The following is a 23,640-nucleotide window of genomic DNA, read 5'->3' as shown; positions in this document are numbered from 1 at the left end:
GAAGGCCTTCTGGGGTGGGGGCGGGGTCGAGGGCAAGGGCGAGGGCAAGGGTGAGCTGAGCGCAGGCCGATAGTGGGCCGAGCGCCATGCATGTGCGCAGAGCACATGCAAACCCTGAAAGCACTTTTCTGGTTTGTCTGCGTTTGGAGAACTTTCTGTCTGACGTTCCTGTGCAACTTTTTGCACTTGGAAAAGATTCTTTCTATTTATTTATTTGTTTGTTTGTTTATTTGTTTATTTTTATTTATTTATTTATTTAAGATATTTTAATTTGTTTTCACGAGAGACACACAGAGAGAGGCAGAGACACAGGCAGACGGAGAAGCAGGCTCCCCACAAGGAGCCCGATGTGGGACTAGATCACCGGACTCTAGGATCACACTCTGGGCTGAAGGCAGGCACTTAACCGCTGAGCCACCCAGGGATCTCCTGGAAAGGATTTTATTTTATTTTATTTTTTATTTTTTTATTTTTTTTATGATAGAGAGAGGGGGGGGGGCAGAGACACAGGCAGAGGGAGAAGCAGGCTCCATGCACTGGGAGCCCGATGTGGGATTCGATCCCGGGTCTCCAGGATCGTACTCTGGGCCAAAGGAAGGCGCCAAACCACTGCGCCACCCAGGGATCCCCCTGGAAAGGTTTTTAGACTGAAGAGTGGTGTACAAATAGAAGAGAGTTCCTGTACCCCTCACTCTGCTGCCCGTGGCAGCAGGATCCCCGCCGTGGCTCAGCACTGAGGATGCTCCTGACTCTCTCCCCCCATGTCCGTGTCTGCTTAGGTCCAGCCCAGGGTCTCCTTACTGTTCAGTTGTCCTGTGTCCTCTGCTACAACCTGTGCCAGTCCCTCACAATTAAGGGCAAGCTGGTGCCTGTCATGAGCTGCCCACCCTGCAGGGGGCCCTTGTGTGGGGCTGGAGGCCATCGTGCCATGGCAGGAGTCCCCTAGGCTGGACGCTGTGTCTTCTCGGGGATCCCCTGAGGCTACTGGCGTCCATTCGGCTCACTGCAGACGGTGCTGACCCTGAGCCCTGGTCGGGGTGACGGTGCCGGGTCTCTCCCCTGTCCAGCCCCAGGGAGGGGTGTGTTGAGGCTGTCCAGGACCCGGGGGACCTTGCCTTCCTTCTTCCCTGCATCCCACTCCTGGGAGTTCCTCCCTGGGAAGACCTGCTCTGCTTTTTGCTTACTCACTTACGGTGAGAGCCTCCGCGTGGCCTTCACTCCTGGGTGGTGGTCCAGTCTGTGAGGACACGGTCGCTCACCTTCTGAGCTGGCCCCTGGGAGCGCCTCCAGGCTTCGTCCTGGGCCCGGGGCCTGCCTGCGCCCCTCCGCAGCCCCGTCTTTGCTGCCTGGTGTGCGGGATGTCCGGGCTCCCCCTGTGTTTCTTCGCCCCAGCCCTGGATCCCGCCATGTGTCCCCGTCGAGGAGAGGACCGCGGCTGCTGTGCGGTCGCGTGGAGCTGCACTGGAAGCCGGGTGGGGAGCTGTGGGCTGCCCGGGCCTCGCCGCGGCTCGGAGGGCTGGTGTCCCCGCGTGGTGGTTGGCGCGGAGGCCCCCCGCCCGCGTCTCCCCGGGTGATGGGCAGCGAGGTTCAGGGCCTGGGTGCTGAGCCGGCTGGAATCCCACGTTCCCGGCTGCCGCTTCTGCTGGGGCTGCTGCTTTTCCACCTGCGTCCTCCTCCCTGCCTTCGGCCGGGGCCTGCTGCTCCGAGGCCAGCTCCTCATCGCCCCCTCTCCTCTTGGGTCACCCTGTGAAAGCTGGCTCTTCACAGTCTGTGCCCCGGGCCATTGTCGCAGGTGCTCTGACTGCAGCGATAGGGTACCACAGACACTGATGCCTCACGGTCCTGGGGGCCGGCAGTCCCAGATGACAGTGCGGCAGGGTTGGTACCTGGGGAGGGCCCCTGTCCTGGCCCCACCTTCTCCCTGTGTCCCCACGGGACAGAGAGGGAGAGCTCTGGTCCCTTCATCCCCTTGCAAGGGCACTAATCCCAGCAGGGGTGCCGCCCTTGTGATCTCACTTAACCCTAGTCACCTCCCAAAGGCCCTGTGTCCTCACACCATTCCACTGGGAGCCAGGACTCTAGCATGTGCATCTAGGGAGCACAAACATTGCGTTCTTTGCCGGCTCCCTGTGTCTTAGCACCTGGCTCCTCCAGCACCCCAAGAGTGCTTCCGTGTTGGTGTCTTTGTGGAGCTTCTTACTCTGTGCAGTGTGTTGGCTGGAGACCCAGCTCACTTGGCCGTGCCTGCTCCCCCGCCTGTGATAGCCCTGGCTTGGCGTGGCGCTCTGTTTGCGTTCCTATACGAGGCCTGCGGCTGTTGTGCGACCTTGGCGGTGGCCTGTCTTGTCCTCAGGTATGGTTGGCGGGGCTTGCTTCCACCACCTTCCCAGAGCCCACGGGGCAGGCACCCTACTGTTGCTACCCTGCTCTCCCCTTGCTGGGGATGTGCAGACACCTGGGGCTGTCTGCAGCCGCTCATGCATCTGCTCATTTTCACGTGAAGGCCTCTCCCTTCCTGATGCTCAGGTCCTGCAGGTGCCACATCATGCTGCTTCCTGCCCCTGGTACCAGGTGTGCGGGCACACACCCCAGCCAGGCCCCTGGGCCCTGTGCTCTCCACCTGACTGGGCTCTGTAGCCACGGCCTTCTGGTTCTTCTTCCTGGATCGAGTGTCCCGGTCGCCTGTTGATTTTGCACTGTGTCTTTCTTCACTCCTCCAACTAAATCTCTACGGTCAAAGCCCTGCCACCGAGGCAGACAGACACAGACCTTCTGCTGTGTGCCATCACCCACCTTCATTCTTTGTCCTCTACTCCTCAGGGCTGTTTACACATCAGCTTCCTGTCCACGGCAATTCCTGTGTCACGGTGCACATGAATATAGTCCACAGTTCCTCAGGGTGGTGGCTCTCAGAGTGGGTCCTGGAGCTGGCAGCGTTTGCATCACCTGGGAACTTGTTAGAAATGCAGATTCCCAGACCCCTGACCTGCCAAATCTGAGACTTTGTGGGTGGGCCCCATCTGTGCTTCACAAGCCTCCCCGGGGGTTCTGACAGTTGGCGCAGTGTAGGACCCTTGCCTCAGGGACCTCTTGGCTTCTGCCCTCCCGCTGTGATTCCTGCTAGGGGTAGAGGGTGCTCTTTGGGTGTCGTTCCTGTTGCAAACGGAAGTCAGGAGAATGGAGCTGGTGGGCGGGTTCCCCATGCACACGCTTCTCTGTTCACCTCTTGCCTCTGCACCCCGCCTCTCACCCTGCGCCCTCGGCACAGACAGCCCTCCAGCTGTGCGGACGTTTAGAGTGAAGGAGGTCCGAGTGCTCGGGAGCCTGGGCTCATTGCCTTGCACAAGGGCATCTGAAAGACGCTCTTGTCCACACTCCTTGTGTTGAGAGGGGGGACTGCACACCTGCTGGATGGAGACAGGCTGGTGGCAGAGCCAGACCTGGGGTTGCTGTCCTGGGTGCTTACTCTCGGGTTTGTCCTCGGGGTACGAGAGGGGGCTGGGCTGGGCTAGTGCGACAGCCGGGGTCTCCCCCACGCTCTGTCCCTCTGCATGTGTTCCCTTCATACCGTCTTTGCCGGGCAGTGCTGAGGACATGAGGGCCACCGGAGCTGGGAAGGAGTTTTGTGTCTGCTCCGGATGTGATGACTGTCCCCCTGTGCGCCGTGTGGTTGGAGGCAGGAACATGCTGTCCTTGTCATAGCTGTTTTCATGGACTCCCCAAAGTAGAGGGCCTCTCGCCGCCCACTTTCCCAGTTAGCTGCGTTCGCTCAGCAGGGCTCATGTGCAAGAACGTCTTCCCGCTGCTCCCTGCGGATGCTCTGAGGCAACTCGCAGTACAAGAGAGGGTCTGTCCCCAATTCAGCAAACACACCGTCCTGCTGTGGCCTGCACCAGGCTGGGGATGTGGGCTGTGTGTGCATATGGGGGGGGGGGGCTGTAGGGACCCTGGGGCTGGGGCGCAGACCCAGGATTCCTGAGCTCCTGAGATGGAGGAGGGGTGGGTATCCCTGGGTCACAACACAAGGGCTGCTCATAAATCCAGGCTTCCTAGGGGCTGTTCTAACCTTTCCAGATCAGCTTCTGGTCTCTCTCTCCTGAAGGCCTGTAGAGTACTAAGAAGAGCCCGTGTCCAAGAGGTTGGACTTTCTGAATCATTTATGGTGATCAGTGCATCTTAAATTACACATCTCAGGGCCGCCAGTGGCAGCTGGCCAGTCCCTAAAAGGATCATTCTGAAACCTTTGGAGTCACAGTTACAAACTTTTTTCTTCCCTTTTTCTGCTTTTAAAGCTTTGGGAAAGCTGGATTTCATCTTCTCACAAGATGAGATCAAATTCCAAGCACCTCTGCCTTTCCAGGTCCACGGGATGTGGTGTGAGCCGAGTCAGCCTGGCAGGCTGCGGCGGGTTCTTGTGAGGACAGGGGGAGTGGTGTGAGCCCCACACCGGCAAGGGTCTGCTGCATAGCGGCTGCTCAGGGCTGCTGTCAGCGTGCTTGCCCCTGCCTTGCGCTCGGGAGGAGCTTCACAGGGCTGTGCAGCTTGTTTTGTAGCTTTGCGGTGCTGACTTGAGTCAGACAGACCCTTGCCGTTACAGGCATTTCTAGAATCACCGTCAAGTCCCGTTACTGTAGAACTTTTTCTCCTAGGCAGTGCTCCCAGACTGGCTTCTCAGCCTTAACGCAAAATCTGTATTGGTTAGCTGTGGCTGCCTAACAAATTAAGCAAAGTTGAGCAGCTTAAAGCAACACGAATTTATTTTCTGATGGTTCCTGTGGTCAGGAATCTCGGAGCTGACTTAGCTGGGTGGTCCTGGCGCAGGGGTCTCTCCCGTCAGCACAGAGGCCAGCACATAGGAAGGCTGGACGGGGGCGAGAGGAGCCGGTCATGCTGGTGCCCTTGCAGGGCTGCTGGCGGGAGGGAGGCCTCAGCTCCTTACTGTGTCGGCCTCTCTGTGGGGCTGCTCATGACCTGGCAGCCGGCTTCCCTAGAGAGAGTGATCTGAGAGAGAGAGAGAGAGAGAGAGAGAGAGAGAATTGGTGGAAAGTTCCAGACTAATGTCTGCAGCTCATCACCTCTGCAGCTGTTTGTCCTTGTGCTGTGTGAGTTGATGGTCTCCTCTGTAGACCCCGGGACACAGCGTGGTGTCCTGTCTGCTTCTCAGGACAGGTAGTCTGGGAGTCAGGTAAGCTCCTGCCAAGACTGTGAATCTAGGTTTCATCAAATTTCGTTAAATGTTGCAGGACAGCAGCACAGTAGGGGCATCATTTGAGTGTCTTAGAAACGCAGTATTTTCCTCCTGGGGTGAGGGGGTGCTTTTAATGATAGGCGGCATCACTTTTTGGATGTTTTTTTGTTGCTAACAGCTTTCTTGAGGTATAATTCACATACCAGACAACTCACCCATTTAGAGTGTGCAATATTCACAGAGTTGTGCAACCGTTACTACTATCAATTCCAGAACCTTCTGTCACCCCCAAAGAAACCCCATCCTCCTTTCCTCCCTGGCACCAACAAGCCCCCTCCCCGGGACAAGCCCGTCTTGGATGTGTCACACATGTGGACTCACACCCCATGGGGCCTTCTGTAGCTGGTTCTGTCCCTGAGCGTTGTGGGCTCAGGGTCTGTTCCCAGGGGGGTGTGTGTGGGAGTCTCAGTCCTGTTCACAGCCGAGTGATGTGTGTGTTTGGTGGACAGGTTGTGTTTTTCTGTTCATCTGTCAATGGACACTCTTGGGGCATTTCCACTTTTTGGCTGTTAGGAATGCTGCTGCTCTGAGTGTGCATACAGATTTTTGTGTGGATGTATGTTGTTTCTTTTGGGTGTGTACTTAGGAGTGGAATTGCTGGACCATATGGAAATTCTGTTTAAATATTTGAGGAACTGCCAGGCCGCTTTCCACAGTGACTGCACCATTTTACATTCCCACCAACCAGGTGTGAAGGCTCTTTTTTCCCCACCCCAACACTTAGTGTCCATCATTTTGACTCTAGCCATTCTTGTGGTTTAGATTTGTGTCCCTTTCTGGCTTAGGAGGTGGAGCGTCTTTTTTGTGTCCTTGCAGGCTGGCCATTGGAGTATTTTCTCTGTAGCAGTGACCGTGTCAGTTCATGTTTTAATGGCCTTATGTGTCTTTATTTTGAGTTGTTCGAGTCCCGTGTACACACATCGGGGGTCTTGCAGGTTTGGTTCCAGACCACCGCAGTGAAGCAAATGTCTCAGTAAAATGACTCATGGGGATTACTTGGTTTCCCAGTTATATAAAAGTCATGTTTATGCTGTATGGTATCTAGTAAGTGTGCAATAGCATGATGGACATCTGAAAAAGAGACCATGTATATTTCGTAAAGAAAAAACACTTTGCTAAAAAGTGCTAATCATCTGAGTTTTCAATGAGATAGAATCATTGATCACGGATCACCATAGCAAATATAACAAGAAGAAGTTTGAAATACTGTGAGAATTACCAGAATGGGGCATGCAGACCCAAAGGGAGGAACTGCTGTTGGACAGACGGTGCTAATAGATGTGCTCGTCCTGGGGGCTGTAGCCCTCAGCATGTAAAAGCACCCCGTCTCCACAGTGCAGCCCAGTGAGGCATGCCTGAGACCCACACAGATGCTTTTCCAGAGGAGGACTTGCAGAATTCTTCTCTCATTCTGTGGTTTGTCTTTCCACTTTCTTGATGCTGTCCTTGGAAGCATCTTTGTTTCATTTGGATGAAGTGCAATTTACCTGTCCCCACCTCCATAAAGCGGAGGTTAACATGATTATTCTGGGAGTGGGTGTGTCGCTGCCAGGCAGGGACTGTGGTTGCCTCCCCTCTGCCCTGCACCCTCCTCACCAAAGCATTGGGTGCTGCTTGTCTCCTGGCCTTCCTTCAGGTCCCACCGCTGCCTCATGAGAGCTGTGGCGCTCTGCGCAAGTTGGTGCTCAGTGTCTCCATCTGCAAAATGGACTGCTGGCCATGCACATGGAGAGGGCTTGGCACACGTGAGCTCAGTGGATATGTTACACACTTCCATGTGTGTGTCGGGCACTCCTGCTGCTGTGGCTATCAGATCTCCCACCTTGCTGCTGCCTGGATGGCAGGTGTAGACCTTGAGGGCCACGGGCTGAGCTGATAGGTGAGCGCAGTGATGGGCCTGGATGCCCGCCGGTCAAGCTATGTGGAAGGATGGCACTGCATGGGGCACTCTGGTGTTCAGTGGCGTGGGCTTCTGGGCAAGCCATCCGAGCACAATATAGTGCCAAACGTCTCACGATATAGTAGGGAAATGCCCACGAGGGGTTTGTAGGGACTCTGAAGGTTCCGCTGGTGCTCAGGTGAGAGGCGCTTAGCATTTGGTGAGGCAGGAGGTGTGAAGAAGAGGCTAAGATGAGCAGAGAAGCTATGTTCCCTTGTGGGGTCACCCAGCTCTTCACTCCTGTCCACCCTCCCAGTGAATCGGAGCAGTGGGTGTGTTCCCGCTTCCCTGGGACCCAGAGGGTATTGCGCAGGTTGGCATGGCCCACCGATAGAGCCGGGGCTCCTGTGTCAGGGGCCTGGGGTCTCTGTCCCCTCCATGTTCCCGCCCCAGAAGGCCGGGTGCATGTAGTGCTGGGCCTGCGAGGCGGCTCTCCTTCCTGCCAATTCCCGTCGTTCTTTTCAGATCTTTTGAAGTTGGGCCAAAGCTGTCTTCACGTGCCCAGCAGAGCTGCCCCCATATGTCTTCTGACATGAGATATTGGGGCTGCTGGTTCCCACTGGCAGTCCCCAGCCCAAGTTTCTGACGTGACAGATCGTGCTGATGCTGCCAGTCAGGTGCCCCTCGATTGGGTCCACTGGGCTGCATGGTGCCACCCAAGCCGGCTGCCTGTTTGCTGTCTTGTCCCCCCCCTCCCCGCCCGCCGTGTCACATCCAAATAACTGGACTGCAAGTAACATTTGTCATTTGATCCTTAGTTGGAGGACATTATTAAGAACACTGAAGGGATGGTTCTTCATTGGCCTTAATAAAAATAAGGCTTAGTGAAAAATGCCATGCAATGTGTGATTCCATTCATGTGAAGTGTCCAGAAGCAGGCACTTTCACAGAGGTAGAAAGTGGATTAGTGATTGCCAGGGGCTGGGGAGTGATGGCTGTTGGGGCAGGATATCTTTTTGTGGTGATGAGGGTGGTTCTGGAATTGGTGCATTGCTTGTACAATCCTGGAAGTTCTGCAATGCCACGGAGTTTCGTGCGTGAAGTGGGCGAGCTCTGTTCTGTGAGAATTCTATCCTGATAGAGCTGTCCCTATGGAAGCAAGGTTAGGGCACACGGGTACTCAGAGTTGTTTTGACACTTACCAAAGGATGCAGGGGAGGCACTGCTCTAGGCCCCCCCAGCCCAGGCTCTTGCCCCCAGGCCTTTGTTGTAAGGTGGTGCAAATGGCAGGGTGTGTATACACCCTCTGTGGAGCAGTGGCGGAGTGCTCCAGAGCTTGTATCAGGGAGCGACAGGGCCAGGAAAGGCCTCTCGGGACATCTGGTCCTGGTTTTTGCGAGGTCTGGAGTCAGTTGGCTGCCCAGACCAGTCAGTTGCCTCCTCTGAGGAAGGAGCAGTAGTGAGCCCTGTGCAGCGGGCATGGTGGGGACCTGTCCTGATCAGTGGTGGGGTTAGTCTGTGTTCCTGCGGGAGGACGGCCACGCTACTGTTGTGTTACTGGTGTTTCCCCATTTTACAGATGGGAAAACAGAGGCTTGGAGAGGTTCAGTAAGTCAGAGCCAGGACTGTGGCTTCCAGGCTGCAGGAGCACATGGGGGTGCGGGTGGGGGTCAGCAGAGTGGTGGGTGCGGGGTGGGGACAGGAGGGTCAGGGCATAGACTATCCCAGGCCCCTTCCCCATTGCCCGCTGCGGGAGGGAGTGCCGTTGGAACAGGTCTTCCTCAAGGGCAGTGTGTCCAGCGTGGGCAGGGGTCCCAGAGCAGCCTCTCATGCCCTGGGCCGGGGCTGTCCGTTGGCCTTGCCGGGTCCCCGGACCCTGCACCACTGGAGGGTGTAAACCCTGTCCCTTTGTCTTTCAGGACAAACACCACGATGCTGCTCATGAAATCATCGAGACCATCCGGTGAGTGCGGCACCTGCCGGGGTGGGCGGGGCCTCACAGGGTGGGCCCCCACGCAGGCCACCCCACCTGTGCTCTCTGGGCTTACCTGCCTTTGACCCCGCCTTGCCTTGCGTGGCTCCACGGCGAGCACCTCGAGAAGACTTGAGAAGCAGTGACAGCTTGGTCAGAGGAGTCCAGGTCGTCTGCATGTGGCCCCGAACAGGTCTCGGTGCTTCTCTGAGCCTTGGCTTCTTCTTGTGGAAGGGGAGGGAATTGCCCAGCTGGCAGGGTTTGGGGGCTCCCCCACCTCCCCTCTCCACCTTGCTTCCCTCTCCCCCCTCTTGGATTTGGTGCTGACTCAGCTCTCCTGCGGCTGCTCCTGCCCTCAGTAGCCTGGACAGCCTTCCGCTGGCTTGTTCTCTGAGTGCAGAGAAAAGGTCTGCCCCCCACCCCCTCAGGCAGGCGGCCTTGACGGAACCTGCAGGAAGGCTGCCTGCCCTTCTGTTTCTGGTGGGCTTTCTCCCGTGGTGGCCTGGGGTCTGGAAGGACCCCCGGAGTGCCGGCCATGGCTGCTGGGTGCAATTCTGTAACTGCTGCTTGCTCTACACGTCTGTGGTCAGAGACCCCATCCTTCTCTGAGCGTCTGCAGTAAAGCCGTTCATGTGTATGTGTGGCTTTGGCCTCGGTTGCTGTGTTGGTCCCCCTAATCCTTAACCATGTAGCAACCATCTGGGCCCTGGTCATGATGTCTGCATGAACCTGCAGTGGCCGGTGGCAGGGCTAGGCTCTGGTGCCCTGTGAGAAAGGTGGGGTGTGAGGTCCAGCTGCGATGGGAGTCCTTTCCCTGCCGCGTGGTAGCTGGGCAGTGAACCTACGTGCTCTGCTCTTGGGGCCACGCAATGCCTCCTTGCAAGATTGTTTTCAATTTAAATGAAATAATCCGTGTAAATGTTGCAGGGTGGGCCTGAAAGCAATCAATAGTGTTAATTAGTTGCCTTAGTTTGATTTATGTTATTTTTAAAGAAGGTTGCTGGTTAGGAAGTGGGAGTGTTGTGGTTACCAGGAGAGCTCTGAGTCAGGTGGCCTGGCGTGTGCCCCAGTGGCCTCTATGCCGGTTTCTCATCTGCCGAGCAGGGTGCCTGTCCCTGCGCTGCAGGGGGTCAGCACCAGTGCTGCAGCTGCCCAGCCAGCCCTTTGTTTGCTGTGGCTTGTCCTCTCCTGGAGCTGGCCGTGGCCTGAGCCTCATGTCCTGAGTCTCAAAACAACGTCACCTTGTTCCTTTTTGTCTCTGCAAATTCTGTTCACTGGTGAGATGGTCTCTTAATTTAATTTCTATAATGGAGAATTCCCAGCAGATACAGTGGTAGGCAGAGGCTGTCACGAAACCATGTACTCACCACGCAGCCTCACAGTGACCCACTCATTGCCACTCAAGTGTCATCTGTACCTCCATCCACTGTAGTCTTTTCTGTGTTCATACTTTTAAAAAATGCAGTTGAGATACAGTGGGAGTACAAGAAAGCATAGGCAGGCACGGTGCACGCTCTGACCGACGTGGGTGTGTGCGCACATGTGTGAGGCAGCCTCCGTAGCGGGCGTCTCCGTCAGCCACATGGGCCTCCTTGCTTCCCCTGTGATCTACCTTCCCTCCACTACTGTCTCCAGGCAGCCCCGACCCACTTTCTGCCACTGCAGGTTACTCTGCATGCTCTAGAACTTTACCAACATGGACTCGTTCCGTGCATACTTTTTTCTCCCCTGATTGCTTTCAATCAGCACATGATTTTGAGATTCTCCCTGTTGTTGTGTGTAATTTTTTAGTCATTTTACCTCTTTGTTACTGAGGAGTGTTCCACTGTAGGGAACTATGTATGGTTTGTTCATCCCACCAGATTGATGTCCATGTTTGGGCTGTTTTCGACTTTGGTGATTATAAATAAAGCTGTTAGGAATGTTCACGTGGGTTTTGTTAGTAGATATGTTTTTTGTTTGTTTTGGGCAAATACCCAGGAGTGGAATTACTGGGTTTTCTAGCAACTTACGTTAAGATGAACTACCAGGATGTTTTCCAAAGGGATCATGCAGGAAGGTCCCAGTAGCTCCCCAACGCGCCAGCATGTGCTATTGACATGGTTTGGTTGTGCTGGTCTAATTTGAGCTGAGTAGTGGTATCTCGCTGTGGTTTTAATTTGCATTTCCCTGGGACGCCTGAGTGGCTCAGCAGTTGAGCATCTGCCTTTGGCTCAGGGCATGATCCTAGGGTACCGGGATCGAGTCCCACATTGGGCTCCCTGCAAGACGCCTGCTTCTCCCTCTGTGTCTCTGCCTATCAGTGTTTCTCATGAATAAATAAAAAAATCTTTAAAAAATAATAATAATAAGCATTTTCCTAATAATTAATGATCTCTATCTTTTGCTTGTTTTTAAGAATTGATTTTGCTATTGAATTTTAAGTATTCTTTACCTATTCTCGTTACTAGTCCTGTATCAATGTGTATTTTGCAAATGTTTTCTTCCAGTCTCTGGCTTACCTCTTCATATTCTTAACAGTGTCTTTTGAAGCATAGATTGCTTAAATTTTAATAAAAGTCCAGTTTGTACACATCATTTTTCTTTTATAATTTGTGTTTTCTGCCTCCTAAGAAATATTTGCCAAATCTGAGTTCACAAGCATTTTTTTCTATGCTTTCTAGAACGTTTATGGTTTAGGTTTTCTATTTAACTTTTTTTGTTCATTCTGAGTAAATTTTGACATGTGGTACAGGGTATGAGTTGAAGTTGATTGTTTTGCATGTGGATGTCCAATATTTCCAGCACCATTTGTTAATGAGACTGCCCTTTCTGTATGGAATTTCCTTATCACTTTTGTCAATAGTCGGTTGACAGTGTAGGAGTTGGTTTATTTCTAGGCTTGGTTTTGTTCTGCTGACCCACGTCTGTGTTCTTTCACCAAAGAAAAACTTGCTTAATTTAGCTGTATAGGAATCCCTGGGTGGTGCAGCGGTTTGTCGCCTGCCTTTGGCCCAGGGCGCGATCCTGGAGACCCGGGATCGAATCCCACATCGGGCTCCCGGTGCATGGAGCCTGCTTCTCCCTCTGCCTATGTCTCTGCCTCTCTCCCTCTCCCTCTCTCTCTCTCTCTCTGTGACTATCATAAATAAATTTAAAAAAATTAAAAGAAATAATTTAGCTGTATAGTAAATGTTGAAATTGGGCGGAGTAAGTTCTCCACCTTTGATCTTCTTTTAAAATATTAGTTTGGTGGGGTGCTTGGGTGTGCCAGTTAAACAAGCAACTCTTGGCGCACCTGGGTAGCTCAGCTGATTAAGCATCTGTCTTCAGCTTGGGTCATGATCCCGGGATTCTGAGATAGAGCCCCACGTGGGGCTTCCTGCTCAGCATGGAACCTGCTTCTTCCTCTCCCTCTGCCTGGTGCTCCTCCTGTTTGTGCTCTCTCTCTCTCTTTCTGTCAAATAAATAAATAAAATCTTTTAAAAAATCCCAGACATCCAACTCTTGATCTCAGCTCAGGTCTTGATCTCAGAGTTGGAGTTCGGGTCCCATGTTGGGCTCCACAGTGGGTGTGGAGCTTACTTGAAAAAATGATAATAGGGGATCCCTGGGTGGCGCAGTGGTTTGGCGCCTGCCTTCGGCCCAGGGCGCGATCCTGGAGACTCGGGATCGAATCCCACGTCGGGCTCCCGGTGCGTGGAGCCTGCTTCTCCCTCTGCCTGTGTCTCTGCCTCTCTCTCTCTCTCTCTCTCTCTCTCTGTCTCTGTGACTATCATAAATAAAAATTAAAAAAAATTTTTTTGAAAAAATGATAATAATAAAAAGTACTGCTTTGGTTATTCCAACTGCTTTGGTTATTCCATCTCCTTTGCATTTCCATATGAATTTTAGAATCAGCTTGTTGATTTTTGCATAATTTTGTCAGGAATTGCATTGAATCAATAGTGATTTGGAGATTGGCCATTGAGCCTTCCAATATTGGATCTTTCAACCCATGAACATGGTATATCTTTCTGCTTACTTAGATCTTTCCACATTTCTCCCAGCAGTGCTCTTTTATCTTAGTGTGGGATCTTGAACACCTTTTGTTAGATTTAGTCCCAGATAGGTAATTAAGTTTTTGACACCATTGTAAATGAGATTCTGTGTTAAATTTTATTTTTCATTTGCCTGCTGCTAATAATGCAGTTGATTTTCATATATTAACCATGACTTTTGCTAAATTTATTGATTCTGGTACTTGATTTGTAGATTTCTTAGGACTTGCTGTAGAAATAACTATCATCTGTGAATAGGGATAGTTTCACTTCTTCCTTTCAGTCTTTATGATTTTTTTTATTTTCCTTGCCTTATTGAATTGGCTAGGATCAACACAATTTTGTGTAGAAGTGGTAAAAGCTGTAGGTTTTCATAGATGGTCTGTTTGAGTTTGAGGAAATTTCCTGCTGTCCTTGGTGTTGTTTTTCCTAGGTGTGAGCATGGTGCTGTAGTTGTGTTAAAAGAAGTAGTCTATAAGTTTTACAGATGAATGCTGAGGTGTTTATGAACGAAATAACAGTATCTGTGGTGAGTTTCTGAATGATAGGGAACAGGTGCAGAAAAAGCATTTGACAAAAAGTCTCTGTTCATGATAAGAGCCCTCAGTGCAGGCCTTGTCTTACTGTGGTGACCTTAACCTTGCTCACCCGGTCTACCATGTTTCTCTGATGTGTTTTTCCTTTTTTTTTTTTTTTTTTGACTGAATTTTGATTTGCCAACATATATATAGCGTAACACCCAGTGCTCATCTCATCAAGTGCCCTCCTCAGTGCCCATCACCCAATTACTCATCCCCCTGCCCAGTGTTTTTCCCTTTTTAATTAATAAATACCTTGGAGGAGATCCTTGGAGACCATGTAAATACCTCATCTCTCCTTGGACTTTTGCCGCAGATTTTGGTGTCCAGAGGTGGGTCTCACCTGCCGTGGCTGGTTACTGCTTTGTTCTAAAGGTGGGTTTCTCTTTCCTCATTCTCTTCATATTATAGACTGCGAGTCTTCTATAAGGAAGAGCTGTTCTTCCATATGTATTTATTTCATTCTGTGGGCTATAACCCACTACTGCTATTTTGTCACTCACATTGTTCCTCTGCTGGCCATTTGGGGCTCTCTCGGTGTGTGCCCTGTCCTTGCCCCGCCTTCCTGAGTACATCCTCACTTTCTAGAGCCACAGATGCTTCAGAGTCATCTTGAATTTCCCATGTTCCAAACCTTTGAATCAGCCACATCTCTGAGGAGCTCTGGTTTCTTTTTATTGGAGAGTAGTTTGTGCTATTTTTTGAGATGGAGTTGTTTGTCTTCTTCTTGCTGAGTTGTGAGAATTCTTGACATATTCTGGCAGTGAGTGCCCCATGAGAATACTGTATTACGCATAGTGCTGCTTCCACTTGACTAGTGGACGTCTTCAGTGTGTCAGTTCATTTTTTGGTGGTTACTCTTCTGGGTCACGTCCAGGAGACTTTTCCTGCCCAAGTTACGAAGGTATTCTCTTTTGTTTTCTTCAAGAAGCTTTGTAGTTTCAGCTTTTGTGTTCAGGTTTAAGATCAATTGTGAATGGATTTTTGTGTATGTCAAATGGGGGTTTATATTTGTGGGGATTAAGATTCATTTTTTTTTTCTATTCAGTTGTTCCAGCTTCATTTATTAAAAAAGACTTCCTTTTCCCCATCAGACTGTCTTGGTGCCTTTATCGGAAGTCTGCCTGTTGAGGGCAGGCCTGGTGGTGCAGCCCCAGTGGTGCAGCGGTTTAGCACCGCCTGCAGCCCAGGGTGTGATCCTGGAGACCCAGGATCGAGTCCCACATCAGGCTCCTTGCGTGGAGCCTGCTTCTCCCTCTGCCTGTGTCTCTGCCTCTCTCTGTGTGTGTCTCTCATGAATAAATAAATAAAATCTTAAAAAAAAAAAAGAAGTCAGCCCGTTGAGATGTAAGTCTGCCTCTGTTCTGTGCTCTGGCTAATTGATCTCTCTCTTCTGTATGCCAGCACACATTCTCTTGGTTACTGGAGATTTACAGTGGGTCTCAAAATAAGGCAGTTAAATCTTTTAACAGTGTTCTTTTTAAAGATTATGTAGGCTCTCATAGATTCTCTTTGTATGTTAGTTGTAGAATCAGCTTGTCTGTTTCTCAGCAGGCCTACTGGGCTTGTTCTAGGAATTCCTTGGAATTGGCAGTTCAGTTCAGGAAGAAGGGTCATCTTAACAACGTCGAGTGTTCTGTTCCATGAACATAGTTTGCCTTGCTTTGCTTCATTTTTGATTTGTCTCAGCAATGTTTTACAGTTTTCAATATAGAAGTCTTGGAAAATTTTTATTAAATTTGTCACTAACGGGGTGCCTAGGTGGCTTAGTCACTTAATATCTGACTCTTGGTTTCAGCTCAGGTTGTGATCTCAGGGTTGTGAGATCGAGCCCCAGGTTGGGCTCTGCGCTGGGCTAGAGCTTTCTTGAGATTCTCTCTTTCCCTCTGCCTCTGCCCTGCCCCTGAATGCACTATCTCTAAAATAAATAAGTAAATCTTTTAAAAAATTATCCTTAGGTATTTATGTGTTACTGTTATTTTAAATGGCATTTAAAAATTTTAACAATTCTTTGGAGCTGGTATATGCATACATAGTTCAGTTTTGCCCATCGACCTCATGTCTTGTGACCTTGCTCAATTCATGTAAATTCTAGAAGCTTTTATATAAATTCTTAGGGGATGGCCTGTGTATCATATTGTGTGTCTGTGAATGGAGACATTTCGCTTCTTCTTTTTTAGTCTTTATACTGTTTAGTTATTTTTCTTGCCACTTGCTGCTGGCCGGGGCCTGTCGTAGGGTGTTGAAGGGAAATGGTGGTGGCCTGTGTCCTTGCCTGTCCCCACCCTTCTGGGAGTGCTCAGTCCTGCACCTGTAGGACCTGTACCTTCCTGTACTGTCAGGTCTCCTGACATGCACCATGTGTGCTGCTGAGCAGAGAGTTTACTGCGAGGACATGCTCATGAGAAGGGAAGGGAGGGAAAATTCGGATGTATTAGAGGGACCCTTGGGCAGGTTGATGCTTGGAGGTGGGCATTGCCCAGCTGGCTCTGGTGACTGTGAGTGTGAAGGGGTCTTGTGGGGAGGGGCTCCAGAGTATGAGGTGGGAGTGTGTGTGTGTGTGTGTGTGTGTGTGTGTGTGTGTTTTGGGGGGAACTGGTGGGACATGATGATGAAGGAAACTGCTAATTGGACTCAGCAGCTGCTTCCTGCTCTGGTGAGGGAGTTTGGCTCAAGGACACAGGGACACGGGATGTGAGACGCCCATAGGACAGCACAGGGTGTCCCTCCCTCCTACTGGAGACCTCCCGTCCCCACAAAGTGGAGTTGGCAGGGAGGCCACAGGCAGAGCAGGACAGTGGGCATGTGGTCACAGCCCCACCTCACTCCACCTCTTGCTTCCTCAGAGTTTTTATCCTGCCTGGGGCTTGGGTTTTGTCTTGGACGTTTTCTGTATCTGTTGAGATAATCACTTTTTACCCTTTATCCTGTTAGGTAAGGTGAGTAGTGATTCTTTCTTGCCATAAACCCCACCTGATTAGCATGTATTGCTGACTTCAGTTTACTAGTGCTTTTAGAGGACTTTTGTGTCTGTGTTCATGAGGGATATTGGTGGGTAGATAGCGTGTTCTCCAGTTTTGCCTCCCTCTGGTTTTGGTATCAGGGTAACATTGGCCTCATAAAACTGAGAACGATTAGTGTCACTCCTGCTTAAATGTCTGGTAGAACTGTGCAGCGAGGCCAGCGAGACCTGACGTGTCTGTGGGAAGGTGCTTGAGCAGCGAGGGAATCGTATGTAGTAGGCTCAGGGCTGTTCCAAGATTCCCTTTCTTCTCGTGTCAGTTTTGCTCATGTGTCTTTCCAGGAATTAGTTCATTTCATCTAAGTCCTCACATCCCTTGGCGGGACGTTCGTTTTCCATCACGTCCCATGTTTTCTCTGGAAGATCTGTAGCATCGACTCCTCTCCCGAGGCTCTTTGTCAGGGTTGCATTGGGATCCAGCAAGGGTGACGTGACGCCTTGGGGTTGGCAGGTGTGTGTTTCTGTCCTTTACTGTGTAGGCTCCCTCCGTGTCTGTTTACTGCAGCGTGTTAGCTGAAGAAGCCCCCGTGTCCTGGGGTTGGGTAACGCATGGCCTGACAGCTGCTGGCTCCCGGTGCACGTGTTGCCATCCAGGTTCTCTGCCTGAAGTAGGCTGCTTTCCTTGGCTCTGTCCCTTGTGGGCCAGGAGCCCCCAGGAGCTCCCAGCAGCTGACAGTGACACAGGGACGGGAGCTCCCCAGACCGCGTGAAGCGCAGCTTCATCCACGGCATTACATGGTTTACCCTGAAGTAATGCGCATTTTCTCTTACACTAGTTTCTCTTGTGCATTTTGAGTTGAATGGTGAGGATTTTTTTTTAAGTGTTTGGGAGTAAACAGTGACACAGTTGAGAGTAAAAAATAGAGCGTGAAGAATACTCTTCACTGTTGTTTCTGCTTTTTTGTGTTTCAGATGGGTCTGTGAAGAGATCCCAGACCTCAAGCTTGCTATGGAGAATTACGTTTTAATCGACTACGACACCAAAAGGTGAGCAGAGCTCTGCCCGAGTTGCCTCTCAACGCTTGCTGGGGACACAACCTCTGATCAGCTCTTCTTCGACGGTGCAAGCTGGTCTGAAATTTCCTTTTAGAGTTGGCTGTCGCCTCCACAAAGTTATTTTGGTAGGAAATGTTTATCAAATATTGGCAGAGGCTGTCAGAGCAAGGACGTAATTGGAAATGCCACACTGCGGAAGCGGCGCCTGGTATGTGTGAAGTCAGGCTGAGCTAGCCGCCGAGTGGCCGTCCTCCCTGCGGGCGGCCACCAGCAGCCAGCGTTCCCACCCGGGAGCCTCTGCTCTGGCCTCCCAGGGCTCGGGCTCTGGCCAGCCCGTCTGGGGCTCAGTTGGGTTTGGTCTGTCACTGTGTGTCCAGCCCCTTGGCTACCTCTCACAGCTTCCTGCAGGCACGTCCTGGATCTCAGAGGAGAGTTCTGTGGGTGGAGAAGGGCGAGGCCATCTCTGGAATGCCTGCCTGGAGTTTTTGTTTCTCTTTGAGAAGGAAGGCTGACATTCCCTGCTCCTGCCGTTTTAGCTCTTGGCAGGATTAGAATCGGCACTGAAGTCTTCCCTGAAGGACTGGAGTCATCTGTGGGCTTTGATAGCTCGCTCTTGATAAGGGGTGCAGCCCAAAAGATACCCAAAGCCCCTAATAGGACCCGGCTCCCAGGTGGGGTGTTCACCTGGTCTCATTTTTGTGTTTGAAGGGCTTCTTGGTCTGTTTGTCAGCCCCAATCCAGTCCCCTGGCCTCCTGCCTTGTTCCCCATTTAATCATGAGCCCAGCATTTGAGAAAGAAAACTATGCTCACTCCTCATCCAGAGTGTCACGTGGTGTGCGTGCAGCTGGCAGCATGGGCCCGCACTGAGGACTGGAGTGAACCCCTCCCGCTTCCAGGGTGAGGGTGTACCCAGGCGCTGACCCTTGGACATTAGTCATTTGGCCAGGGAAACACACCTTCAGTAATGGGATGACTGCTCTGTGCCTGGCCAGGAGCAGCCAGGGCTATTAAGGGTAGTTTTGCTACAAGTTATTTGAAGGGGGGTGTTTGAGGTTCTTCATCCTGTACTCAGATGGCTTAGGAAAGACTGGAAGTGGGCAGCCAGTCTGGAGGCATCCATCCGAGGGCCTAGTGTGGCTGCGGGGTCAGGTTTGTGGTGAGGCATCCCCATTTCTCTCAGGCAATGTGGCGGCAGGGTCCGCCCACAGCATCTGTGCATCTTCCAGGGGCAGGCCTCCTCTGGGGTGGGCCGAGGTCTGGGTGCTCACAGCTGTCCAGGGCGAGGGGAACCACGAGGAAATAGAATTAAAAAGTAGTGCCATGGTTTTCCCCTGAAGGCTGCATGAGAAACCAGGGGTCACAGGTCTTGGATCTTTCATTTTACAAATTAGGAGGGTGAAGGAGTGTCACCCAGACACTGGACTCGGGGGTTGAGAGCATTGCGGGGACTGTGGACTCCTGCGTCCTGGTTCCACCTGGCTTGGCGCTGAGCTGGGGAGGTGGCTAAACCGCCTGCAGCACCTGTGTCTGTCCTGTGTCCTGATTTCACCACGTTACCCTGGGGGTTGCTTTGTCACTGTCCTTTGTGAGGACCCATCAGGCTTTGGTAGCGGCTGCTATTCCTGCTTGCTCTCCACTTCTCTCGCTTTTCCATCACGGCTGTCGTATGGGAGACCTTGGACTTGCTGTAGCAGAGCCAGCTTAGTTGAATCCTTCTACTTCTGTTGTAAAGAGAAGGTGCTCGTGAGCTCCTGGGGTGGATCTCATGAGGGTAGTTTTCCTACAGCGTCTGTGCATCCTTCTGGGGGTGGGGGAGGGCGGGGGCGAGGCCTGGGTGCTCACAGCTGTCCAGGGCGAGGGGAACCACAAGGAAATAGAATTAAAAAGTAGTGCCATGGTTTTCCCCTGAAGGCTGCATGAGAAACCAGGGGTCACAGGTTGAGGGATGAAGGGCAGGCCGCCAGCAAAGATGCAGGAGACAGTGGGGCGGTGGCTTGGGGAGCAATGTGTGTCCCCAAGCCATTGTGTGGTCATTGCTTCCTGTGTCCCATGTGCATAGGGGCCTCTTCCGGGCTCCTGGCGTCCAGCTCAGAGAGGGAGCCTCCTTGCTGCTGTGTACGCATGTAGGTGTTACAGAAAGAGCCCCCTGGGTGACTCCCTCTCCAGTATAGCACAGACACTTGAAGCATGTGTCCCTACCCCCCCACCCCCGCCCCTGCACTCTCCCACATCAGGCAGGTCCCTCTCGGCGGGGAATCCCGGGCACTGTCACAGGCAGACCAGCATCCCTGGCCCCACCCCTTCCATGCCAGGAGCACCCAGAATGTCTGCAGATGTCCCCAGGCTTTGTACAGTGTCCTGGGTTAGGGGATCTCATTGAAAGTCATATCTAGAGTAAAAATGATAGGTTTGGGAGAGTCCGGTCTCACTGAAAAACTGCCAAGCAGGTTCTCATTAGGCATCTAATAACATGCTACTTACATCTTTGAAGGTGTTGGAAACTGTAGGGGCAGGTGCTGGGCAGTGTCCTCTTCTGCCAGCCTGAGAGCAGGGGGCCCTTTCCTCTGCTGGGTGGCCCCCATGACCGTCCCGAGATGGGGGCCCCCTCCAGCCAGGGAAGGAAGAACCCCGTAAGGCCCATGCACCACTGCCCTAGGGCAGTAGGCCCAGCCCACTGGGTGGGGAGTCAGGGCCGGCCTGGGTCCTGACTGCAGGGCTTCATGAAGGCTGTGCAGAGCCCCTTTTCTCACCTAACACCTGCTGGGCACACCGTTGACCCTGAGTTTGACCTGTGATCCATGGTCTCTGCAGGCTGCCCTGAGATACATGATCATACATGATCTGGCCACGTAGCCAGACTGCTTCAGCCCCAGACTCTTGGCTCAGCCTTGCTGTGACGTGTGACCTCTTTCTTCTCACCAGGGGAGAGCTGGCTCTGCCTGTCCATGAGCCGTCCCCCCCCCCCCCCAAGAGCCCCGCCAGGCCCCTGTGGCTTGTTCTGAGCTCCATAGTGACCGGCGCCTTTCCTTTGCCTTTTCAGCTTCGAAAGCATGCAGAGGCTCTGTGACAAATACAACCGTGCCATCGACAGCATCCACCAGCTGGTAGGTGGCCTCTGTCCTCCCCTCATGCCCCTCTGCTTGTCGGGGGCATGTGCTGGAGTGCTCAGCCCAGCTGCCCATCACGTTTCCTGGGTGGTTTTAATGACACGCCTCACAGACCCCTGCTGACCACCCCGGAGTGTGGGGGTTCACACTGTGGCGTGGGGCCGGGTACTGCTGACCACCAGTGGGAGGCACCTGGGGTGCTGCTGTTGGGAGCAGGCTGGGGGTGGGGTGCATTCTCAGCCCCTGTCCCCAGCATGCTGGGTGGGCATCCCCAGGGCCTCGAGTGCATATGTACCTTCACATCGGTGCCCCGTCCCCACAGGCTGAGACAGGTGGGGTGCGGTCAGGAGCCTGCCCGGGGCTTCTCCTGTCCCTCAGCCAGTTGTGTTAGGAGTGTTTTCTTGCCTTCCCTTTCGGACATTCTGATTATGGGGAGGCCTCGTGCTCTGTCCTCACCTCTCTCTCTGCCGTGCTGGGGTCTAGGGAGCCTTCGCTTAGCAAAGAACAGACAGCCAGGTTAGGCCCCGCCCCAAAAGTGGTTCTAGTGAGTGTGTCACTCCTGTTCCCAAGGACGTTTCACTGTCTAGGCAGCATGGGCTCCTGGTGAGGGGGCGGTTCTCTGGCAGGAGCCTTGCTGTCAGGGGAGCTATGGCAGGGTGTTGGGCCGTGCAGCACCGAGGACCTGGCAGTCATCCCCATCACTGTTACTGATGAGAGGGGAGAGGGATGCTGAGTCAGACGAGCATGTCTGGGCCTCCTGTGCCAGAGACCGGGGTTCACAGAAGTTCTGGGTGTCAGCTGTGTGGGCCCCCACCCACTGCCTTGGTCCAGAGCCCTCCCCTTGGTTTTGTCCTGGGCAGAAGGTGGGGCCTGGGGCTGACCTGGGCCGCTCAAAGTGGGCAGCCGCTACTCACCTGCACGGCGGAGGACTGGCTCTAGGCTGGGAGGGCCCTTGGGAGCCATCGGTGCTGCCGTCACAGGCTGCAGGTGGCCGAAGGACGGCTGCCGGGAGTCTAAAGGGGGCAGATTGAAAGGTTAGGGCACCAGGCCTCAGAGGCGCCCCAGGGCCGAGTCCCTCCTCGGGCCTGTATGAGCTGAACAGGGTGTGGGCCTGGGCCGTCACTTATGTGACATGTGCTGGTGTTTTGTCTAATGTCCTAGTGGAAGGGGACCACTCAGCCCATGAAACTGAACACTCGGCCGTCCAACGGGCTCCTGAGGCATATCCTGCAGCAGGTGTACAACCACTCGGTGACGGACCCCGAGAAGCTCAACAACTATGAGCCCTTCTCCCCGGAGGTGTACGGGGAGACCTCCTTTGACTTGGTTGCACAGATGATCGACGAGATCAAGATGACCGAGGATGACCTGTTTGTGGACCTGGGCAGTGGTGAGTGTGAGCAGTCGTGCTGTAAGCACCGCCAGGCTACCGGGCCCCCGGAGATGGAAGGGACAGCTTGGTCACCACCCTGTGTTGCCCACAGCTCCTCACGGGGAGTCGCCCCTCCGTGCAGCAAGCCAGTGCTCTGTGCAGAGGAGAGGCCAGTTCCTCCTGCTCCCAAGGGCCCCTCCCTGTCTCTCACCCCTACTCATATTGTGGGACTTGTTCTTGGCTCAGAGGGGATGCCAGTGAGCATCTCAGACCAGCCCCCCATGTTGCTGGGAGCCTTCGCCCCTCCTGCACACTCCCCGGCTCTCACCAGTCGCCCCCTCCTTTGTGTATGGGTGGTCCTCCGGCACCAGCATCTCCCGTCTCCTGAGGGCAGGGGCCTGGCCTCGGCCTAGCCTCGCAGGTGTCTGCACGATCAACTATAAGCTTTACTGAACAAACACCTCGGCTTGGTTGATTCCCAGTGGGACGTGCTGAGCTGACAGGGCTGACATGGGAACCCTGTGCACAGCCCTCCCCTGGGGCAGCTCTGCCACCTGGATGTGACCTTGGTTGACACAGAGCCTTGTGCTGCAGATTCAAAGTCCCGTCTGAAACCGGCCCGGCCTCGGTGCTTGGAAAAGGGCCAGCACACCGGATGAGGACTTTTTTGATGTCATCATTAGTTTGAGCCTTTCTAATTTAATTTAAATTCACATTTTAATAAATGTGTATATTTCGGGGGTGCCTCGGTGGTTCAGTTGGTGGAGGGTTGGACTCTTGGTTTTGGCTCAGGGTCGTGAGATTGAGCCATGTGTCAGGCTCTGCACTTAGCAGAGAATCTGCTTGGGATTCTTTCTCTCTCTCTGAAAAAAAAAAAAATTCATGTGCTTCAAAAATCAGTTATCTAAAAGACCATGTAACTTATCTGTACTAAAAGATTTAGGAGCAGCCCAGGTGGCTCAGCGGTTTAGCGCTGCCTGCAGCCCAGGGCCTGATCCTGGAGACCCGGGATCGAGTCCCACATCGGGCTCCCTGCATGGAGCCTGCTTCTCCCTCTGCCTGTGTCTCTGCCTCTCTCTGTGTGTGTGTCTCATGAATAAATAAGTAAATCTTAAAAAAAAAAAATTTTTAGGAATCTTGAAAAGTACCCACCCAGCTTCTCATACCCAGCTCTTAACACCCTCCACATCGCTGTCCGTGACCCTTACATCCTCTTGCTATGGGCCTTGGCATTTACTCTGTGTTTCTAAATAGTGGGACTATTCTTTCTTCTCTTTTCTTCTTCTTTTCTTCTTTTCTTTCTTTCTTTCTTTCTTTCTTTCTTTCTTTCTTTCTTTCTTTCTTTCTTTCTTTTTCTTTTCTTTCTTCTCTTTCTTCTCTTTCCTTCCTTCCTCCCTCCCTCCCCCCCCCTTTCTTGCTTTCTTTCTTAAGATATTTTTTTATTCA

The 23,640-nt window shown here is 52.6% G+C and overlaps 1 protein-coding gene across 6 annotated transcripts in view; it reads left to right on the top strand.

Annotated features, from left to right (window-relative positions):
- The window catches only part of DOT1L (DOT1 like histone lysine methyltransferase), a 66,054-nt gene that overhangs the window by 7,473 nt on the left and 34,941 nt on the right, over window positions 1-23,640 (top strand). Inside the window, exons 2-5 of one of the 6 annotated variants that reach the window (XM_055343119.1) lie at window positions 9,047-9,090; window positions 17,631-17,705; window positions 20,756-20,819; window positions 21,984-22,212. In XM_055343119.1, coding sequence (XP_055199094.1) covers window positions 9,047-9,090; window positions 17,631-17,705; window positions 20,756-20,819; window positions 21,984-22,212 — 412 coding nt within the window. Of the gene's footprint in view, window positions 1-7,139; window positions 9,091-9,112; window positions 9,293-15,030; window positions 17,170-17,630; window positions 17,706-20,755; window positions 20,820-21,983; window positions 22,213-23,640 lie in introns of those variants that run through there. The other 5 variants (XM_055343120.1, XM_055343118.1, XM_055343124.1 and 2 more) reach the window with 5 other exon arrangements.

The sequence above is a fragment of the Nyctereutes procyonoides genome, unplaced genomic scaffold (genome assembly GCF_905146905.1).
Source record: "Nyctereutes procyonoides isolate TBG_1078 unplaced genomic scaffold, NYPRO_anot_genome, whole genome shotgun sequence".
Lineage (NCBI taxonomy): Eukaryota > Metazoa > Chordata > Mammalia > Carnivora > Canidae > Nyctereutes > Nyctereutes procyonoides.
The sequence above is the reverse complement of the archived record's forward strand: the minus strand, read 5'-3'. Positions and strand labels throughout refer to the sequence as shown.